The 20,773-nt window shown below is 35.7% G+C and overlaps 1 protein-coding gene across 1 annotated transcript in view; it reads right to left on the minus strand.

Annotated features, from left to right (window-relative positions):
* syt7b (synaptotagmin VIIb) overlaps positions 1 to 20,773 on the minus strand; it is a 141,402-nt gene that overhangs the window by 113,211 nt on the left and 7,418 nt on the right. Inside the window, exon 3 of the mRNA XM_073836714.1 lies at positions 729 to 820. Within this exon, the coding sequence (XP_073692815.1) occupies positions 729 to 820 (92 nt within the window). The remainder of the gene's footprint in view (positions 1 to 728; positions 821 to 20,773) is intronic.

Consider the following 20,773-nt stretch of genomic DNA (forward strand, 5'->3'; position numbering starts at 1 on the left):
TTGAGAGACTCAATACGAGGGTTAATTAAGTGATTGATGGTTGTTCAGGTCTAAGCAATTGCACATATTGCTATAAACTTGGGATTTCATATTTTCATCTTCTAAACATTCTTTCCTCACTTTCTCTCTTCTGCAACCTGTGTGAATGCGTGTGTGTTTACATGTTAGATTAGTTTGAATGTTTTAGGTTTATCCAATAAAATCGTATTTTTATTAGAAAAGATAAGTATCTTGTGTTTCGTGCTTACAAGTTATTGTCTTAAACTGTCGATCTAATATATAGTGTTTTCACTATATTCTGGATAATAATATCCATTGCAGAGTTATGTTGTATGGCTATTTCCATGAATCGCGAGTCGACTCTGAACAGCCGTAAAACAGCGACTCTGTTCAAATTCCCTATTGAATCATATTTAATTCCCTTTGAGCTAAATATATATATATACACACTGATATTTTAAATATTATTGAGGGTTTCAATAGGTAATAAAAGGATCTTAATAAACATCTAAGAGCTGAATACTTAAATTCTTTTTTAATGTGTTTTTTGGTTGTGCAACAGCAGTTTGCACCAATTCTGTAGAATGGATCATATCCTGTGCAGTATTCCTTTCTGAACACAGACACTTGGATTTTCAGTTCTACCACTGAGGAGCACAAGAATCACCGTTTTCCTCTCATTACGAAGACATTAACTGCAATAGTTAAGCCCTGCAGGAGGCACCTACTTGATGGCTTTATTTTCTCCTCGTCCTCTCCCAGACACAGACACCGAGTCTGGGGTCCCTGCTGTCTCCACCCCCGGCTTATTCCTCATCCCCTTCAGAGAGAAAGAAAGAGAACAAGACTGAATGAATGAGAAATTGAAGATTTCCTAAAATAGTTTCATCAGGTGCCATATTTCAGCAAATTCTGTGCAACTGCTGCAAGTCACACAGTTTAATTAATCAGTAAAGGCAGACAGATGTAGTGATAGAGCTAATACATGCCATCAACAGCCAAAGAGGGGCTTTTTGCAGATATTAATGACAAATCTGAGACCCTCGGGGTGTTTACACACTAGAGAAGCTCTAATGGAGTGTTTGATGGATTGGAAGGCATGAGATGTGCTTTGAAGATGTGGAAAGAGCAGGTCAATCTGCAATCAAGCGGGAATACAGGGAATTGGATCTGCAAAAGCACAAGCAGATGCCTAAATCAGAATGTGTTGCAGAAGTTTACATTTTCGTCATCCTTGAGAAACTGGAGTAGACGCTCTTTCGAAGTAGGAGTGGAAAAAATGCAAAAACTTTATATTTTATTTCAGGTTGAGAAAAAAACTATATAATAATCTATATTTAAAAAAATATAAACCACATTTGATTTTAATGCATATCTTATATTGACTCTTTACTTTATATATAAATATAAAATAAAGAGTCAATGTTACATATATACATATATAATAAATATAATCATTTAAAATAAAGAGTTAATGTTTATTTAATATAATATTTACAAAAAAACAGATAAAATAGAGAGTCATGCTAATATGATCAAACACTGTTAATATTTATTTATTTTAAGTAATAAAAATATTATTAACAGTTTTATTTAACTATAATAACCCTGATTTACAGGTAAATATTAGTATTTCAAATAATATTTCTTGAAAAAAATAAAAATTATAAATAACCAAAAAAATACTAGTTAAATATAATATATATTTTATTTAAATTATATAATAATTATAATATAATTATCATTTATATTTATATTAAACAAATCAAATATTAAAAAATATTTATAATATTTAGTCAAGTCAAGTCAAGTCAAAATTTATTTCTATAGCACATTTAAAAGCACCAAAGTGCTGTTATAATATTTAATATTTATATTAAAATGAATTACTAAAATGAATGATACATTTAAAATGAAATTTATAATGCTAAATTACTAATATTAAAATACAGAAAAAAAACAGAATTAAATATTAAGCAAATTTGAATAAACTGACTTCTAAACTGATCTCATATATTAAATAAATTAGAGAATGCCATAAAATCCCATCAAACATTGAATATGCATTGTATAAATTAAATAAAAATGTTTTAGATCATTTATTAATTATACCTTTAAATTTATATTTATTATATTTATTATATATTTAGTTAACTTAAGTAACCCTGGTTTACAAATAAATATTAACAGTAAAATACATTTTTTTTATTTTGTATTTATGTTTTAAAATGTATTTAAAAATATTTTTTAATTTAAGTATTAATTTATTATTAAATATTTATTATTAAATAAATACATTTATTATTAAATGTAAATAATTAATATAATGAACAATACATTTGAAATGAAATTTAAAATGAGAAATTATTAATATTAAAATATAGAATAACAAACAAAAATAAATATTAACAAAATCTGAATGTACTGACTATCACATATTGAATAAATTAGAAATAAAAAGTGCTCTTTTACCATGACCCATAAAATCTCATTTTTAAATGGCATAAAATTCTATCAAAAATTAAATGCACAGTATAAAAATTAATATTTGAGATAATTTAATAATTAAATAGAGCACTTTTGACCTTTTTAATGTGCCTGTGATGCCTAGGAACACTGTATAGGAAGAAAATTGTATGAAAAACATTATATAGAGACTCAAATGTGGCCAAATACTGTGTAAACCCACATTCAGACAAAGTCACACATGCATAATTAGCCCTAAAACTCAAAAGCTTAGTTTCAATTAACTTTCGAGCCAAAGGACTACAGTTCAGCTTGAGAAAACACTCGTATGCTTCCATAATGCACCATATGCAAACAGTTGTGCTATTGGCAGACAACCGAGACAACTCTACTGATCGATGCAACCAATTACATAAAGGCTAATTACATCATTTCCTGTCTGTCAAAGATGCACTCCTCCCCACCATCTCTTGATTGGCCAATCCATCTCAAAGCGATTCTGCAGGTGGAGTATTCATTACAAAGTCCTCTGAAAGCCATCAGCCGCCAGCAGTTGTGTAAGAGATGATAAATGATCCGAACGGGAGGAAGAAAGAGCAGCGTCTTGGCCTGGGCGCAGCAATAGCCTGCCAGTTTCGAGCATTTAAATTACGCCGCCTGCCAACGTGCAGTCGCTCCTCTGCCGTGATCTGTCTACCGACATAATGAATGGTAACAAAAGAGGAAGTGAAACAAGCGTGTTCATACACAGGTAGAAACATCTTGTGATTTGCGACACAAGCCCACTCATTTACATTAGCAGACATGAGCAGGAACTGGAATTTGTACCACGTCCCACAAGAAGTGAATTAGAATTTGAATGGGAATTTAGTAAGAGAAATTCAACAAGTTTTAGAATTTATAAAAACGACCCCGTTCAAAAGTTTACATACATTTGATTCTTAATACTGTGTTGTTACCTGAATTATCCACAGCTGTGTTTTTTTGTTTAGTGATAGTTGTTCATAGGTTCCTTGTTAGTCCTGAACAGTTTAACTGCCTGCTGTTCTTCAGAAAAAACCTTCAGGTCCCACAAATTCTGTGGTTTTCCAGCATTTTTGTGTATTTGAACCCTTTCCAACGATGACTGTATGATTTTGAGATCCATCTTTCCACACTGAGGGACTCATACGCAACTATTACAGAAGGTTCAAAAGCTCACTGATGCTTCAGAAGGAAACACAATGCATTAAGAGCCGGGGGTGAAAACTTTTGAACGGAAATAGGTGTAAATGTCTTTTATGTAAAACATCTTATTCAGGTCAGTACTAAATAAAAAATAACATGCATTTTGTATGATCCCTCTTATTTTGGTAAATTAATTAACATTTTGCAGATTCTGCAGGGTGTATGTAAACTTTTGACATCAACTGTATATATAAATGCACCATTTATTTTGACTAATTCTGACTATTTGTTATACTATTATTTTTTTCATATAATTTTTTAGATTTTAATTTTTATATCCTCTGTTCATTTTAATTTAAGTTAAAATAAATAATGAATAGTCAAGCTAAAGTGGTCAAACAACCAAAAAGATTTACAAAAAGATACTAGCATTTAAAAAAATATTTATAAAAAAAATAACATTAAAAATTGACAGTGGTAATATGGTCAAACATTGTTAAAATTTATTTATTTCATTTCAAGTAATTAAATACAATTTTAAAAGTTAAATATTCTAAAAAAAAGTTAACTAACCCTGGTTTACATACAATTTCACCACCCATTTTGACTAATTATAAAATATAGAAAAACAAACAAATATGAATATAAAGCAAATTTGAATGTACTGACTATATCATATATTGAATAAATTAGTGCAATAAAGTGCTTTTCCACCATGTCCTATAAAATACAAATTTACAATACAGTATATAAATTAAATACAATCTCAAACACTGGGAATACCCAATTTTACGTGTATATTAATGACAAAAACATGAAACGTGTTACTAAGAATTACACTTACAAAAGTCCTCTGACCTTTCTGACCTTATCCTTTTCTCATTCTAAATCTTTAAATTAGAATTATGCAAAACTATGGTTATACATCAATGAAAGATGGACTGAACGCACTGCTTTTGACTTTAAAAAACCTTTGGCTTTTGAAATGGCAAAAGTTCATGCAGTACTGGAAATTGCTTGGTGTGTAGTTCTGCTAATGTAAGGTGAATTTACATTGAGAGCATACACTTAAAATTAATCAAGAATAGCTGGTCTCATGCATATTATCCTGGTCATTAACACCAGGTCAACTTCACATCCAGCTATACTATTTTAGTATGTGCTGAGAAGGACTGTAAAAATAAATCAAAGGCTATACAGTTGACTCACTTTTTTTCATTTTTTTAAACATCTTTTTAAACATCACTTACAGTAATTTTCCACAAGAATGTGGTTTATTAAAATTAAATGGAGGTAATTATTATTTCATGTCGAATTTAAAATTAACACCTCCTCTCACGCAGACACAGTTGTTTCAGATAAGAAATGCTAGTGTAGAAGTCTGACAGGCATGCAGTACGCTATCAAGTGTGGGGGAAAAAATCAAGGAGAAAAACAGCAAAGGCAGAGTAGGAGTGGGTTTTCAAACAGAATTCACAATCACAAAAGAAAGGCGAATGAGCATGGGGAAATATGACATCATCGGCTGATAAGAGAAAGCCAGAGACAGGGAGGGAGATCTTTCACAGGTGGTCGCCTCACAACAGATCCAGCTCTTCCTCACATGTTAAGAGCACACAGAGAGAGAGATGCATCCTCAGATCTCCTCACTGACACTCTGCATTCCTCTCCTTCATCTTATTTAGATGATTTACTAGTGAGAAATGTTTCCCACCAGTCACATCAGAAAGGTGTTAGACAAAGAAAGATGGACAAGAAACTATTAACATAAATATGATATATGAAATGGCGTATGATAGAATGAGTGATGAGGTGAGATAGAATGACAAACAGAAAGATAAACAGAACAACAGAATGACAACGATACACAGATGCATAGAACAATAGATGGAAAGACAGAACAACAGATAGGTAGATGGATAGACAGAACAACAGATAGGTAGATGGATAGACAGAATGACAGATGGACAGATGCAACAGATGATGGATGGATAGACAGAACGACAGGTTGATGATGAATAGACAGAATGACAGATGCTAGATAGGCAGATGGATAGAACGACAGATGGATGATGGCTAGACAGAACAACAGGTAGATAGATGGATAGACATAATGACAGATGATATAGATAGATAGATAAACAAAACAACAGGTGGACAGGTGTATAGATGGACAGACAGAATGACGGATAGAGGAATAGATAGGTTGATAGACAAAACAACAGATAGATGATGGATAGACAGAACAACAAATAATGGATAGATGGATGGATAGACAGAAAGACAGATGGACAGATGGGTCAATAGAAAGAACAACAGATAGATGATGGATATACAGAACAACAGATGATGGATAGATAGATGGATAGACAGAATGACAGATGGATATACAGAAGGATAGACAGGTTGATGGACAGAACAACAGATAGATGATGAATTGACAAAATGACAGATGATAGATAGACAGATGGATAGACAGAATGACAGATGGACAGATGGAACAGATTATGGATAAATGGATAGGCAGAGTAACAGGTATATAGATGGATAGACAGAATGACATATGATGGATAGGTAGATGAATAGACAGAAAGACAGATGGATAGGCAGAACCACCGATGATGGATAGATAGGCAGAATGACGGATGATAGACAGATAAGACAGAATGACAGATAGATAGATGGATAGGCAGAACAACAGATGATGGATAGACAGATGGATAGACAGAGTAACAGATGATGGATAGACAGTTGGATAGATGGATAGACAGAGTAACAGATGATGGATAGACAGAATGACATGTAGATAAATGGACAGATAGAATGACAGATGGATAGATGGATAGACAGAGTAACAGATGATGGATAGACAGATAGATAGACAGAACAACAGATGGATGATGGATAGGCAGAACAACCGATGATGGATAGACTGAATGACAGATGATGGCTAGACAGATAGATAAACAGAATGACAGATCGATAGGCAGAACCACAGATGATGGATAGATAGGCAGAATGACAGATGATAGATAAGACAGAATGACAGATGGATAGATGGATAGGCAGAACAACAGATGATAGATAAGACAGAATGACAGATGGATAGATGGATAGGCAGAACAACAGATGATGGATAGACAGAATGACAGATGGATAGATGGATCGGCAGAACAACAGATGATGGATAGACAGTTGGATAGATGGATAGACAGAGTAACAGATGATGGATAGACAGATAGATAGACAGAACAACAGATGGATGATGGATAGACAGAATGACAGGTAGATAAATGGATAGACAGAATGACAGACGGATAGATGGATAGGCAGAACAACAGATGATGGATAGACTGAATGACAGATGATGGCTAGACAGATAGATAGACAGAATGACAGATCGATAGGCAGAACCACCGATGATGGATAGATAGGCAGAATGACAGATGATGGATAGACAGACAGATAAGACAGAATGACAGATGAATAGATGGATAGGCAGAACAACAGGTGATGGATAGACAGATGGATAGATGGATAGGCAGAACAACAGATGATGGATAGACAGAATGACAGATGGAAAGATGGATAGGCAGAACAACAGATGATGGATAGACAGATGGATAGATGGATAGACAGACAGAGTAACAGATAATGGATAGACAGATGGATAGACAGAGTAACAGATAATGGATAGACAGATGGATAGATGGATAGACAGAATGACAGATGATGGATAGACAGATAGATAGAACAACAGATGGATGATGGATAGACAGAATGACAGGTAGATAAATGGATAGACAGAATGACAGATGGATAGATGGATAGACTGAATAACAGATGATGGCTAGACAGATAGATAGACAGAATGACAGATCGATAGGCAGAACCACCGATGATGGATAGATAGGCAGAATGACAGATGATGGATAGACAGACAGATCAGACAGAATGACAGATTAATAGATGGATAGGCAGAACAACAGATGATGGATAGACAGAATGACAGATGATGGCTAGACAGATAGATAGACAGAAAGACAGATAGATAGAACAACAGATGGATGATGGATAGACAGAATGACAGATGGATAGGCAGAACAACAGATGATGGATAGACAGAATGACAGATGATGGCTAGACAGATAGATAGACAGAAAGACAGATAGATAGGCAGAACCACCGATGATGGATAGATAGGCAGAATGAAAGATGATGGATAGACAGACAGATAAGACAGAATGACAGATTAATAGATGGATAGGCAGAACAACAGATGATGGATAGACAGAATGACAGATTAATAGATGGATAGGCAGAACAACAGATGATGGATAGACAGATGGATAGATGGATAGACAGACAGAGTAACAGATAATGGATAGACCGATGGATAGATGGACAGACAGAGTAACAGATAATGGATAGACAGATGGATAGATGGATAGACCGATAGATAGAACAACAGATGGATGATGGATAGACAGGATGACAGGTAGATAAATGGATAGACAGAATGGCAGATGGATAGATGGATAGGCAGAACAACAGATGATGGATAGACAGATAGATAGAACAACAGATGGATGATGGATAGACAGAATGACAGATAAATGGATAGACAGAATGACAGATGCATAGATGGATAGGCAGAACAACAGATGATGGATAGATGGATAGACAGAGTAACAGATGATGGACAGACATATAGATAGACAGAACAACAGATGGATGATGGATAGACAGAATGACAGGTAGATAAATGGATAGACAGAATGACAGATGGATAGGCAGAACAACAGATGATGGATAGACTGAATGACAGATGATGGCTAGACAGATAGATAGACAGAATGACAGATCGATAGGCAGAACCACCGATGATGGATAGATCGGCAGAATGACAGATGATGGATAGACAGACAGATAAGACAGAATGACAGATGAATAGATGGATAGGCAGAACAACAGATGATGGATAGACAGATGGATAGATGGATAGGCAGAACAACAGATGATGGATAGACAGAATGACAGATGGATAGATGGATAGGCAGAACAACAGATGATGGATAGACAGATGGATAGATGGATAGACAGACAGAGTAACAGATAATAGATAGACAGATGGATAGATAGTTAGACAGAGTAACAGATAATGGATAGACAGATGGATAGATGGATAGACAGAGTAACAGATAATGGATAGACAGATGGATAGATGGATAGACAGAGTAACATGATGGATAGACAGATAGATAGAACAACAGATGGATGATGGATAGACAGAATGACAGGTAGATAAATGGATAGACAGAATGGCAGATGGATAGATGGATAGGGGGAACAACAGATGATGGATAGACAGATAGATAGAACAACAACAGATGGATGATGGATAGACAGAATGACAGATAAATGGATAGACAGAATGACAGATGCATAGATGGATAGGCAGAACAACAGATGATGGATAGACAGAATGACAGATGGATAGATGGATAGGCAGAACAACAGATGATGGATAGACAGATGGATAGATGGATAGACAGACAGAGTAACAGATAATAGATAGACAGATGGATAGATAGTTAGACAGAGTAACAGATAATGGATAGACAGATGGATAGATGGATAGACAGAGTAACAGATAATGGATAGACAGATGGATAGATGGATAGACAGAGTAACATGATGGATAGACAGATAGATAGAACAACAGATGGATGATGGATAGACAGAATGACAGGTAGATAAATGGATAGACAGAATGGCAGATGGATAGATGGATAGGGGGAACAACAGATGATGGATAGACAGATAGATAGAACAACAACAGATGGATGATGGATAGACAGAATGACAGATAAATGGATAGACAGAATGACAGATGCATAGATGGATAGGCAGAACAACAGATGATGGATAGATGGATAGACAGAGTAACAGATGATGGACAGACAGATAGATAGACAGAACAACAGATGGATGATGGATAGACAGAATGACAGGTAGATAAATGGATAGACAGAATGACAGATGGATAGGCAGAACAACAGATAATGGATAGACTGAATGACAGATGATGGCTAGACAGATAGACAGACAGACAGAATGACAGATCGATAGGCAGAACCACCGATGATGGATAGATAGGCAGAATGACAGATGATGGATAGACAGACAGATAAGACAGAATGACAGATTAATAGATGGATAGGCAGAACAACAGATGATGGATAGACAGATGGATAGACAGAGTAACAGATAATGGATAGACAGATGGATAGATGGATAGACAGAGTAACAGATAATGGATAGACAGATGGATAGACAGAGTAACATGATGGATAGACAGATAGATAGAACAACAGATGGATGATGGATAGACAGAATGACAGATGGATAGGCAGAACAACAGATGATGGATAGACTGAATGACAGATGATGGCTAGACAGATAGATAGACAGAATGACAGATCGTTAGGCAGAACCACCAATGATGGATAGATCGGCAGAACGACAGATGATGGATAGACAGACAGATAAGACATAATGACAGATGGATAAATGGATAGGCAGAACAACAGATGATGGATAGACAGATGGATAGATGGATAGGCAGAACAACAGATGATGGATAGACAGAATGACAGATGGATAGATGGATAGGCAGAACAACAGATGATCGATAGACAGATGGATAGATGGATAGGCAGACAGAGTAACAGATAATGGATAGACAGATGGATAGATGGATAGGCAGAACAACAGATGATGGATAGACAGAATGACAGATGGATAGATGGATAGGCAGAACAACAGATGATGGATAGACAGATGGATAGATGGATAGGCAGACAGAGTAACAGATAATGGATAGACAGATGGATAGATGGATAGACAGAGTAACAGATAATGGATAGACAGATGGATAGATGGATAGGTAGAACAACAGATGATGGATAGACAGAATGACAGATGGATAGATGGATAGACAGAGTAACATGATGGATAGACAGATAGATAGAACAACAGATGGATGATGGATAGACAGAATGACAGATGGATAGGCAGAACAACAGATGATGGATAGACTGAATGACAGATGATGGCTAGACAGATAGATAGACAGAATGACAGATCGTTAGGCAGAACCACCAATGATGGATAGATCGGCAGAACGACAGATGATGGATAGACAGACAGATAAGACAGAATTACAGATGGATAAATGGATAGGCAGAACAACAGATGATGGATAGACAGATGGATAGATGGATAGGCAGAACAACAGATGATGGATAGACAGAATGACAGATGGATAGATGGATAAGCAGAACAACAGATGATGGATAGACAGATGGATAGATGGATAGGCAGACAGAGTAACAGATAATGGATAGACAGATGGATAGATGGATAGGCAGAACAACAGATGATGGATAGACAGAATGACAGATGGATAGATGGATAGGCAGAACAACAGATGATGGATAGACAGATGGATAGATGGATAGGCAGACAGAGTAACAGATAATGGATAGACAGATGGATAGATGGATAGACAGAGTAACAGATAATGGATAGACAGATGGATAGATGGATAGGTAGAACAACAGATGATGGATAGACAGAATGACAGATGGATAGATGGATAGACAGAGTAACAGATAATGGATAGACAGATGGATAGACAGAGTAACAGACAATGGATAGACAGATGGATAGAACAACAGATGGATGATGGATAGACAGAATGACAGATGCATAGATGGAGAGGCAGAACAACAGATGATGGATAGACAGAATGACAGATGCATAGATGGAGAGGCAGAACAACAGATGATGGATAGACAATGACAGATGGATAGATGGATAGACAGACAGAGTAACAGATAATGGATAGACAGATGGATAGACAGAGTAACAGACAATGGATAGACAGATGGATAGAACAACAGATGGATGATGGATAGACAGAATGACAGATGCATAGATGGAGAGGCAGAACAACAGATGATGGATAGACAGATGGATAGATGGATAGGCAGACAGAGTAACAGATAATGGATAGACAGATGGATAGATGGATAGACAGAGTAACAGATAATGGATAGACAGATGGATAGATGGATAGGTAGAACAACAGATAATGGATAGACAGATGGATAGATGGATAGATGGATAGACAGAGTAACAGATAATGGATAGACAGATGGATAGACAGAGTAACAGACAATGGATAGACAGATGGATAGAACAACAGATGGATGATGGATAGACAGAATGACAGATGCATAGATGGAGAGGCAGAACAACAGATGATGGATAGACAGAATGACAGATGGATAGATGGATAGACAGAGTAACAGATAATGGATAGACAGATGGATAGACAGAGTAACAGACAATGGATAGACAGATGGATAGACAGAGTAACAGACAATGGATAGACAGATGGATAGAACAACAGATGGATGATGGATAGACAGAATGACAGATGCATAGATGGAGAGGCAGAACAACAGATGATGGATAGACAGAATGACAGATGCATAGATGGAGAGGCAGAACAACAGATGATGGATAGACAGAATGACAGATGGATAGATGGAGAGGCAGAACAACAGATGATGGATAGACAGATGGATAGATGGATAGGCAGACAGAGTAACAGATAATGGATAGACAGATGGATAGATGGATAGACAGAGTAACAGATAATGGATAGACAGATGGATAGATGGATAGGTAGAACAACAGATGATGGATAGACAGAATGACAGATGGATAGATGGATAGACAGAGTAACAGATAATGGATAGACAGATGGATAGACAGAGTAACAGACAATGGATAGACAGATGGATAGAACAACAGATGGATGATGGATAGACAGAATGACAGATGGATAGATGGAGAGGCAGAACAACAGATGATGGATAGACAGAATGACAGATGCATAGATGGAGAGGCAGAACAACAGATGATGGATAGACAGAATGACAGATGGATAGATGGATAGACAGAGTAACAGATAATGGATAGACAGATGGATAGACAGAGTAACAGACAATGGATAGACAGATGGATAGAACAACAGATGGATGATGGATAGACAGAATGACAGATGCATAGATGGAGAGGCAGAACAACAGATGATGGATAGACAGAATGACAGATGCATAGATGGAGAGGCAGAACAACAGATGATGGATAGACAGAATGACAGATGGATAGATGGATAGACAGAGTAACAGATAATGGATAGACAGATGGATAGACAGAGTAACAGACAATGGATAGACAGATGGATAGAACAACAGATGGATGATGGATAGACAGAATGACAGATGGATAGATGGAGAGGCAGAACAACAGATGATGGATAGACAGAATGACAGATGCATAGATGGAGAGGCAGAACAACAGATGATGGATAGACAGAATGACAGATGCATAGATGGAGAGGCAGAACAACAGATGATGGATAGACAGAATGATAGATGATGGCTAGACAGATAGACTGAATGACAGAAGATGGCTAGACAGATAGATAGACAGAATGACAGATGGATGATGGCTAGACAGAATGACAGGTAGATAGATGGATAGACAGAATGAGATGGATGAATAGACACATGGATGGATAGATCAATATGGACAGGATGGATAGATCGGATGGACAGAATTATGGGTGGAGAGACAGATGGATGAACAAACAGACAACGATAGACAGACAGACAGATAGACAGAACAACAGAGCGATAGGTATACAGACAGAGATAGATGTATGGATGGATGGATGGATGGAAAAAAAGGTTGACAAGAATTTTGTGAACAAACAGACCTTTTCACAGTATGAATATACAGCATTTGATGTGCACTAAAATCATTCCAGCAGATACAAGACATCAACTTTAGCGAGCTTTCCGTACATTTCAACATGCTGATCTCTCATCTCTCAACATTCTCCAGATTCCCTCTGCTCAGAGAGTCAGAACTGGATCAGACAGAGAGAAACTCTGTAGTCTTGACCTGAAACCGCCCAGCACTGTCAACTCTATTTGGGAGGAGAAGGAGAAAGCAGGCAGTCTGTCGGCGCGGAGCGTGGGGTGTTGTGGGCAAAAAAAACATATGAATCATTAGTGAGCCCTGCGGCGTGGCAGTATGAGGTATGAGAAACATAAAGGCCAGGAAGACTCTCGCTGTGCTGCCTTACATAACACATCCCGGCTTATTCACTCATTAAGGATCTGTTGTTCTGCTGCCGCTGATCAAAAGACTGACCAGAGACGCTCTAATTAAAACAACAACACTAACCCTTATTTGCAGCAACAGTCAAAGTCCGTTTCTAAAGGGGTTTGGATCAAGAAGACTCGCGACTGATTTTGACTCATCAACGGCTTTTTGCTTGAATCAAGGAAATATATGTAGGATAACTACGTTTTTTGGACTGTGATATTATTTACTTGACAATCAAGCACATTTTACCCTCAAATTGTCATTATATTATACCTTCTTTTGTAATTCCTTTCATTTTGCTGATTTGAATAAACCTTCCTTTTTTCCATTAATAATGGTAATTATAAAAACTCAAAAGCAAAACATCTGGATGCATTAAGATAATGAGAATTTGCTGTGAACATGTGCTTAATTATCATGAACATAATGTTTCCATGCAAACAAAAATGCTTAATTGTCCTAAACACAAGTCATTTTCTTTAACCAAAGTATAATTGGGTGTTTCTTCAACAGGATTTTAATTTTTATTAAAACGAACAAATTGTTCTTTAAAAAAAAAAAAAAAAAAAAAATTACAAAAATATTGTTTTGGCAACAAAAAACACAATATTTATTAAATATATTTTATGAAATAATACATTTAAGTTAAAATGCTAAAATTGAAACAAATAAAAATAGACTAATTAGAAAATAAATAAAAAATAAAAAATAAAAGATTAAATCTAATAAAAATGACACAAAAATGAAAATAAAAACATAAAAGTAAATTACATTATAATTGAATTACATTATAATTAAATTAAATGATAACAATACACAGTTAAGGTCAAAAGTTTACACACCACTTGCAGAATCTGCGAAAGTTTAATTATTTTACCAAAATAAAAGAGATCATACAAAATGCATATTTTTTATTTAGCACTGACCTGAATAAGATATTTCACATAAAAGACGTTGACATATAGTCCACAAGAGAAAATAATAGTAAAATCCTGCCAGTCCCACAAATTCTTTGGTTTTCAGCATTTTTGTGTATTTGAACCCTTTCCAACAATGACTGTATGATTTTGAGATCCATCTTTTCAGGCTGAGGACAACTGAGGAACTCATATGCAACTATTACAGAAGGTTCAAACACTCACTGATAATTCAGAAGGAAAAATTATGCATTAAGTGCTAGGGGTGAAAACTTTTGAACAGAATGAAGATGTGTACATTTTTCTTATTTTCCTAAATATCATGATTTTTCTATTTAGTAGTGGCCTTCAGAAGCTACAGAAGATACTTACATGTTTCCAAGAAGACAAAATAAGTTAAATTTACACAGATCTACAAATTCAAAAAGTTTATCCCCATCGTTTTTCCTTCTGAACCTTCTGTAATAGTTGCTTATGAGTCCCTTAGTTGTCCTCAGTGTAAAAAGATGGATCTCAAAATCATACAGTCATTGTTGGAAAGGGTTCAAATACACAAAATGAGAAACCAAAGAATTTGTGGGACCTGAGGATTTTTCTGAAGAACAGCAGGAAGTTTAGCTGTTCAGGACAAACAAGGGATTCACAAAATATTAAGAATCAAGTGTATGTAAACTTTTGAACAGGGTCATTTTTATAAATTCAACTATTATTTTCTCTTGTGGACTATACTGTATGTAAACGTCTTTTATGTGAATATCTTATTCAGAGATTTACTGAGTCAGTACTAAATAAAAAATAACATGCATTTTATATGATCCCTCTTATTTTGGTAAAATAATTAACATTTTGCAGATTCTGCAAGGTAAACGTCAACTTTTGACCTCAACTGTACATCACATTTCAAACAGAAACCATGCCTTCATGTTTTCCCCCTACTTTTCAAACCTGTTATTTATAGATTATATTGTTTTACTCAGACTTTCAATCTTAAAGTATAAAAAAATAAGCAATATGACATTTTACTTGTTTACCAAATAGACAAGATGAAATATGAACACTGTAAATGTCAAATCATACATTTCATACATGTCATACATTTCATCCGAAATATTAAAAAAACAGTCATTCCCAGCTCAGAAAATGACAGAATCTTTCTGCGAGACATTCATGTTCACTTTTGAATGTTGTTAAGAAAGTAAATACATTGAAGTTAAAGGGGGTCATATGATGCGGTTTCTTGTTTTCCCTTGTCTTTGGAGTGTTACAAGCTGTTTGTGCATAGATAAGATCTGTAAAGTAGCAAAGCTTAAAGTCTCAAACCCAAAGAGATATTTATTATAAAAGTTTTGACTCAGCCACGCCTTCCTAAAACGGCTCGTTAAACACGCCCATAACACCGCCCACATGTATATGGAAAGAAAGAAGGCGTAACTTTTACCAGCTGTAGTAGTGTTGCAGCCGCCATGTTGTGGAGACGCAGTGTGTTTCAATGCGAAAACGAAAGTACTTTGTTTAGCCGTCCAATTAGTGGTTAAGTTATATTTACAACACTGTTCTGGAACAGTGCAACGCAAATATTCGAGTAGGTGCTGCACATTTCACGGAGGACTGTTTCCTGAAACCGGGAGAGCAGCTTACGATGCCAGTTGTATACAAAGGGTTAAGGCTATAAAGTGAGGCAATTCTAACGTTGCAAGGAAAGTCTGCCCTTCTGACTAACGGCCTGTGAGTACGTTTTCATGTTTAAAGAATTTACTACTGACTATTCAAACGCGAGTTTTGAGCAGTGTAGAGTAGGGCTTGTTGTTTTTCGTTCTATGATCGAAAATGCAGACATGGTGCAATATGTAAAAATACAGTATGAGACATTATAATCAGTAGTTATGTCCCCACTGGATGCAACAAATGCCTCGTTTATAATGGGTTTTATTGTTTCTGTACAGTCACGCCGGGAAACATTTCCTGTATACATAACATTTCCTTCACACGCTTAGGTATTCAGCCAATCACAACCCACCGGATAGCTGGCCAATCAGAGAACACCTCGCTTTTCATCAACGATGAGTTTTGTAAAAATCGAAGCGTTTCAGAAAGGCGGGGCAGAGAGGAGCAACAATAATGTACAGTATGTGAAAAATAATATGTTTTTTGAACCTCAAACTGCATAAACACCAGAGGTGGAAAGTAACGAATTACATTTACTCGCATTACTGTAATTACGTAGGTTTTTTGTGTACTTCTACTTATTAAAGTAACTTTTAAATTTTGTAATTTTACTTTTACTTAAGTATGTTTTGAATTAAGTATTGTACTTAACTACATTTTAAATCTTATCTGTTACTGAGTAAAAATAAATTTAAAAAAAATTTTTTATAAAAAAATTAAATAAAATTGTGCCTGGAGGGAAGGAGGGGATCGCGCACCAGAAACTATTTGACAATGGCACAGTTTTTTCCTAAATACTTGAATGTCCCTGACCCATTTTGACTTAGTTTTGCACTACTGTTTTAGTGTTTAACAAAAGGATGCTCTACTGAATCCACAGTTTATGCCACATTCAGTGGTTGTGATGTTTAATGTTTTATGGGATCATTTGCACTAAAATGACTATTTCCCTAAATGTTTTATATGGTTATTTATTGTATTTTATTTATTTGTTTATAATGCACTTTAATTTGTAAAGTTGTTTCCTCAATTAAAAACAACCAGGTTGAGATTTATATCCCCTTGTCTTTTTTAACTACATTAGAAACCCCCACCTACCCCTGCTGTTAAAAAAAATTACTCAGTAAATTTTATTCAGAGTAAAATTTTAAATGAGTTACTTTTTACTTTTACTTGAGTAGATTTTTTGACCAATACTTTTACTTGAGTAGCATATTTTATTACTCTTTCCACCTCTGATAATCACATCGCATTACGCCAAATTCACAAAATAATGCTCTTTTTAGCAACATCATATGACTCCTTTAAAGAAACACCCATTTTTCATGAGATTCACACTTCTAAGAAATCAGTCACATATTTAATTTTGCATTAATAAACAGCTTTAAGTGGACATTTTTACACTAGGTTTTACAGAATCACTGTTTTTACACTAGGTTTTGCAGAATCACTATTTTGCTAATAATTTCGCAGTCACCAAAGGGGGAACAATACCATTTTAGTTTAGATATGAAAATGGCAAAAAAGGAAGAGCAATGCACAAGAAAATGTGATGAATAGCATAAGAAGCTAGTTTGTAATCCCTCATTGTAATAACATTAAGACGGTAGATGCCCACAGGCCGGGCACGTGGTGGGGAAGCCATTACTAAGTGTAATTAAAGCTTGAAATCTCTTTTTAGCCACCCTGCAGTCTTCCCGTCTGCCTCTCACTCCTCCTCTCATATCCTCCCTTTCACTTCCTCCGTCTGGCCTGCGCTGACCATCTCAAAACCCATCACTCGTCTCAGCTGACGAATGCAAAACGTGGATTTGTAATACGCACGGTTGTGAAACCCTGCCTCCACGTTTGGCTACTCTTCTAGGCAAAAAGCAAGTGACACGTTAAATGTTAAAGGTAATTAGTTTTGAATGATAGGTGATCTGTTTATTTTGGGAAGAGGGTAATTCAATTAAACCGAGCACAGGTGATTAATTTTGTTTGTGGATTCTATTTATCAACCGGCTATTAATCAAAAAGTGGGTGTAATCACATTTTCATGTTTATATATAAATCATTTAGCCTAATTATTCTTTTTCCTTGATACACGCTCTTTCCTCTCTCACGATTCAGTCTCATTTGGCCGCCTTGCGCAGAATTGCTTTACACGAGTTGAATGGCAAATCTTGTTTTGCAGATACCGAGGCTGAATGGAAAACTACAGGCTCAACGGCTAATTATCCAGACAGAAAATAAGATTTACAACTGTTGAAAGGCAATCTGGATCGAGGTCTGATGTAAACACAAATGAGGGCACGTCATGCCCCCCACTCCTTTCTGCAATACTAACAATATGCTGTTTAAATCCATCCATTATGTTTTTAGTTTTTGGTCAATTTATTTTTGTACAGAACACCAATCTGTCGAAATTGGAAGCAAAACTAATTAGATGACCCCAAGGCAACCCCCTATTTTCTACTGTTTTACAACTGAGCACTTAACATGTTTTTAGAATAGGTTTAAATTTCAAACTTTAAAACATCATGGCTCTGTGCCAAATCCTAGTGAGCTGCCAAAATTAGCAGCTGTGTTCTAAGGCAGCATTCTGACTGAAACCGAATTCCAGTGGAGTTGGGAGTTACAGCTGAGGTCAAAAGTTCTGTTCCGAAATCTGCAAAATATTAATTATCTTACCAAAAAGAGGGATCACACAAAATGCATGTTATTTTTTATTTAGTACTAACCTGAATAAGATATTTAGCATAAAAGACGTTATATAGTCCACAAAAGAGAATATTAGTATTTTTGACCCTCTTAAAAAGTTTACATACACTTGACTCTTAATACTGTGATCCACAGCTGTGAAAAATCCTTCAGGTCCCACACATTGGTTTTTCAGCATTTTTGTGTATTTTAACCCTTTCCAACAATGACTGTATGATTTTGAGATCCATCTTTTCACACTGAGGAGAACTGATGGACTCATCTGCAACTATTACAGAAGGTTCAAACACTCACTGATGCTCCAGAATGAAAACAATGCATTAAGACACTGGGAGGGGGTGAAAACTTTTGAATTTGAAGATCAGGGTAAATTTGACTTATTTTGTCTTCTGGAAAACATGTAAGTATCCTCTGTAGCTTCTGAAGGGCAGTACTAAATAAAAAATATATATGATATTTAGCCAAAATAAAAATGCACACATCTTCATTCTAGAGGTTGACCGATGTATCGGTTTTACCGATTAATCGGCACCGATAGTTGATTTGCGGAACTATCGGTTATCGGGAAAAAATCCTTGGCAACAGTTTTTCCGGGTTGCGTTCTTTGCTGAAGCGGCTCATGCTCCACTCCGCTGTCATATAGGATGAGCAGTTAAGTCCGACACCAATGCTTAATGTCAGGATTGTTACCATATATTTGCATTGGTTTATATCAAGCTGGTCATATTGTTAGTCAGCAAAGTTGCAGATTTAAAGACGTGACGTGAGAAAGCAAACCGTGTTCATTTAGCCGACAGAAATCCTGCTGCGCCACAGCGCGCCATTCATAGTTTCACATTACATCATATCTGTCCCAAATCTTTGTTAATGTTCATAAAGACTTGACTCTGGACTGGAAGATTTAGAATTGTGCATTTAAGTGAAACGTTTGTATTTCTGTAGCTCTAATAAAGTCTGTATGCTTCATATAGAGCTATATTTTATGTTTTAGCCTTTTCTTCAGGCCGCTGAAGCATGGTAGTTGCGCACTTTATTTCACAATGCCAGGTTTCCTTGTTCTTATTTGATTTTACTAACTGATCAACAAAAATATGTATTAAAAATTAAGATAAAAATGATAAAAAACGAAATTCGTTTAAGAAGGGATTTTCCACAAATAAAAACGTACGAAGTGGTCAAAAATTGTGTCTGACCCTCTCCAATTCTCCAGGCGTATTGCCGTCCAATTCATACCACGTCCTTTATGACATTTACAAATTACACAAACTTCTTTTGTAATAAACAGATTAAACTGAAACAAAACACAAACAAATAATATTTAAACATAATGTAAAACAAAAATCTTAAATGGCTACAACAATATAGATCGCACTTTCTCTTTCCGCTTGATCTGTTCTTTAAAAAAAATCCTTGCCAGTTTTTTGATCATTCTTAAAGTAAACATTTGCCCGTTTGGTGATTAAATAAACTGTTTTAGACTTCCCCTTGAACTACGCGTGACGCGTCCTGTGTGTCTGTGTGATACCTGCGAGTTGTCCGCGCGACGCAGTGCTGCACTTTTGCACTTTTCTGCACAAATTTGATATAAAATGTAATTAAATTGA

The sequence above is a fragment of the Garra rufa genome, chromosome 3 (assembly GCF_049309525.1).
Source record: "Garra rufa chromosome 3, GarRuf1.0, whole genome shotgun sequence".
In the NCBI taxonomy this organism is placed as follows: domain Eukaryota; kingdom Metazoa; phylum Chordata; class Actinopteri; order Cypriniformes; family Cyprinidae; genus Garra; species Garra rufa.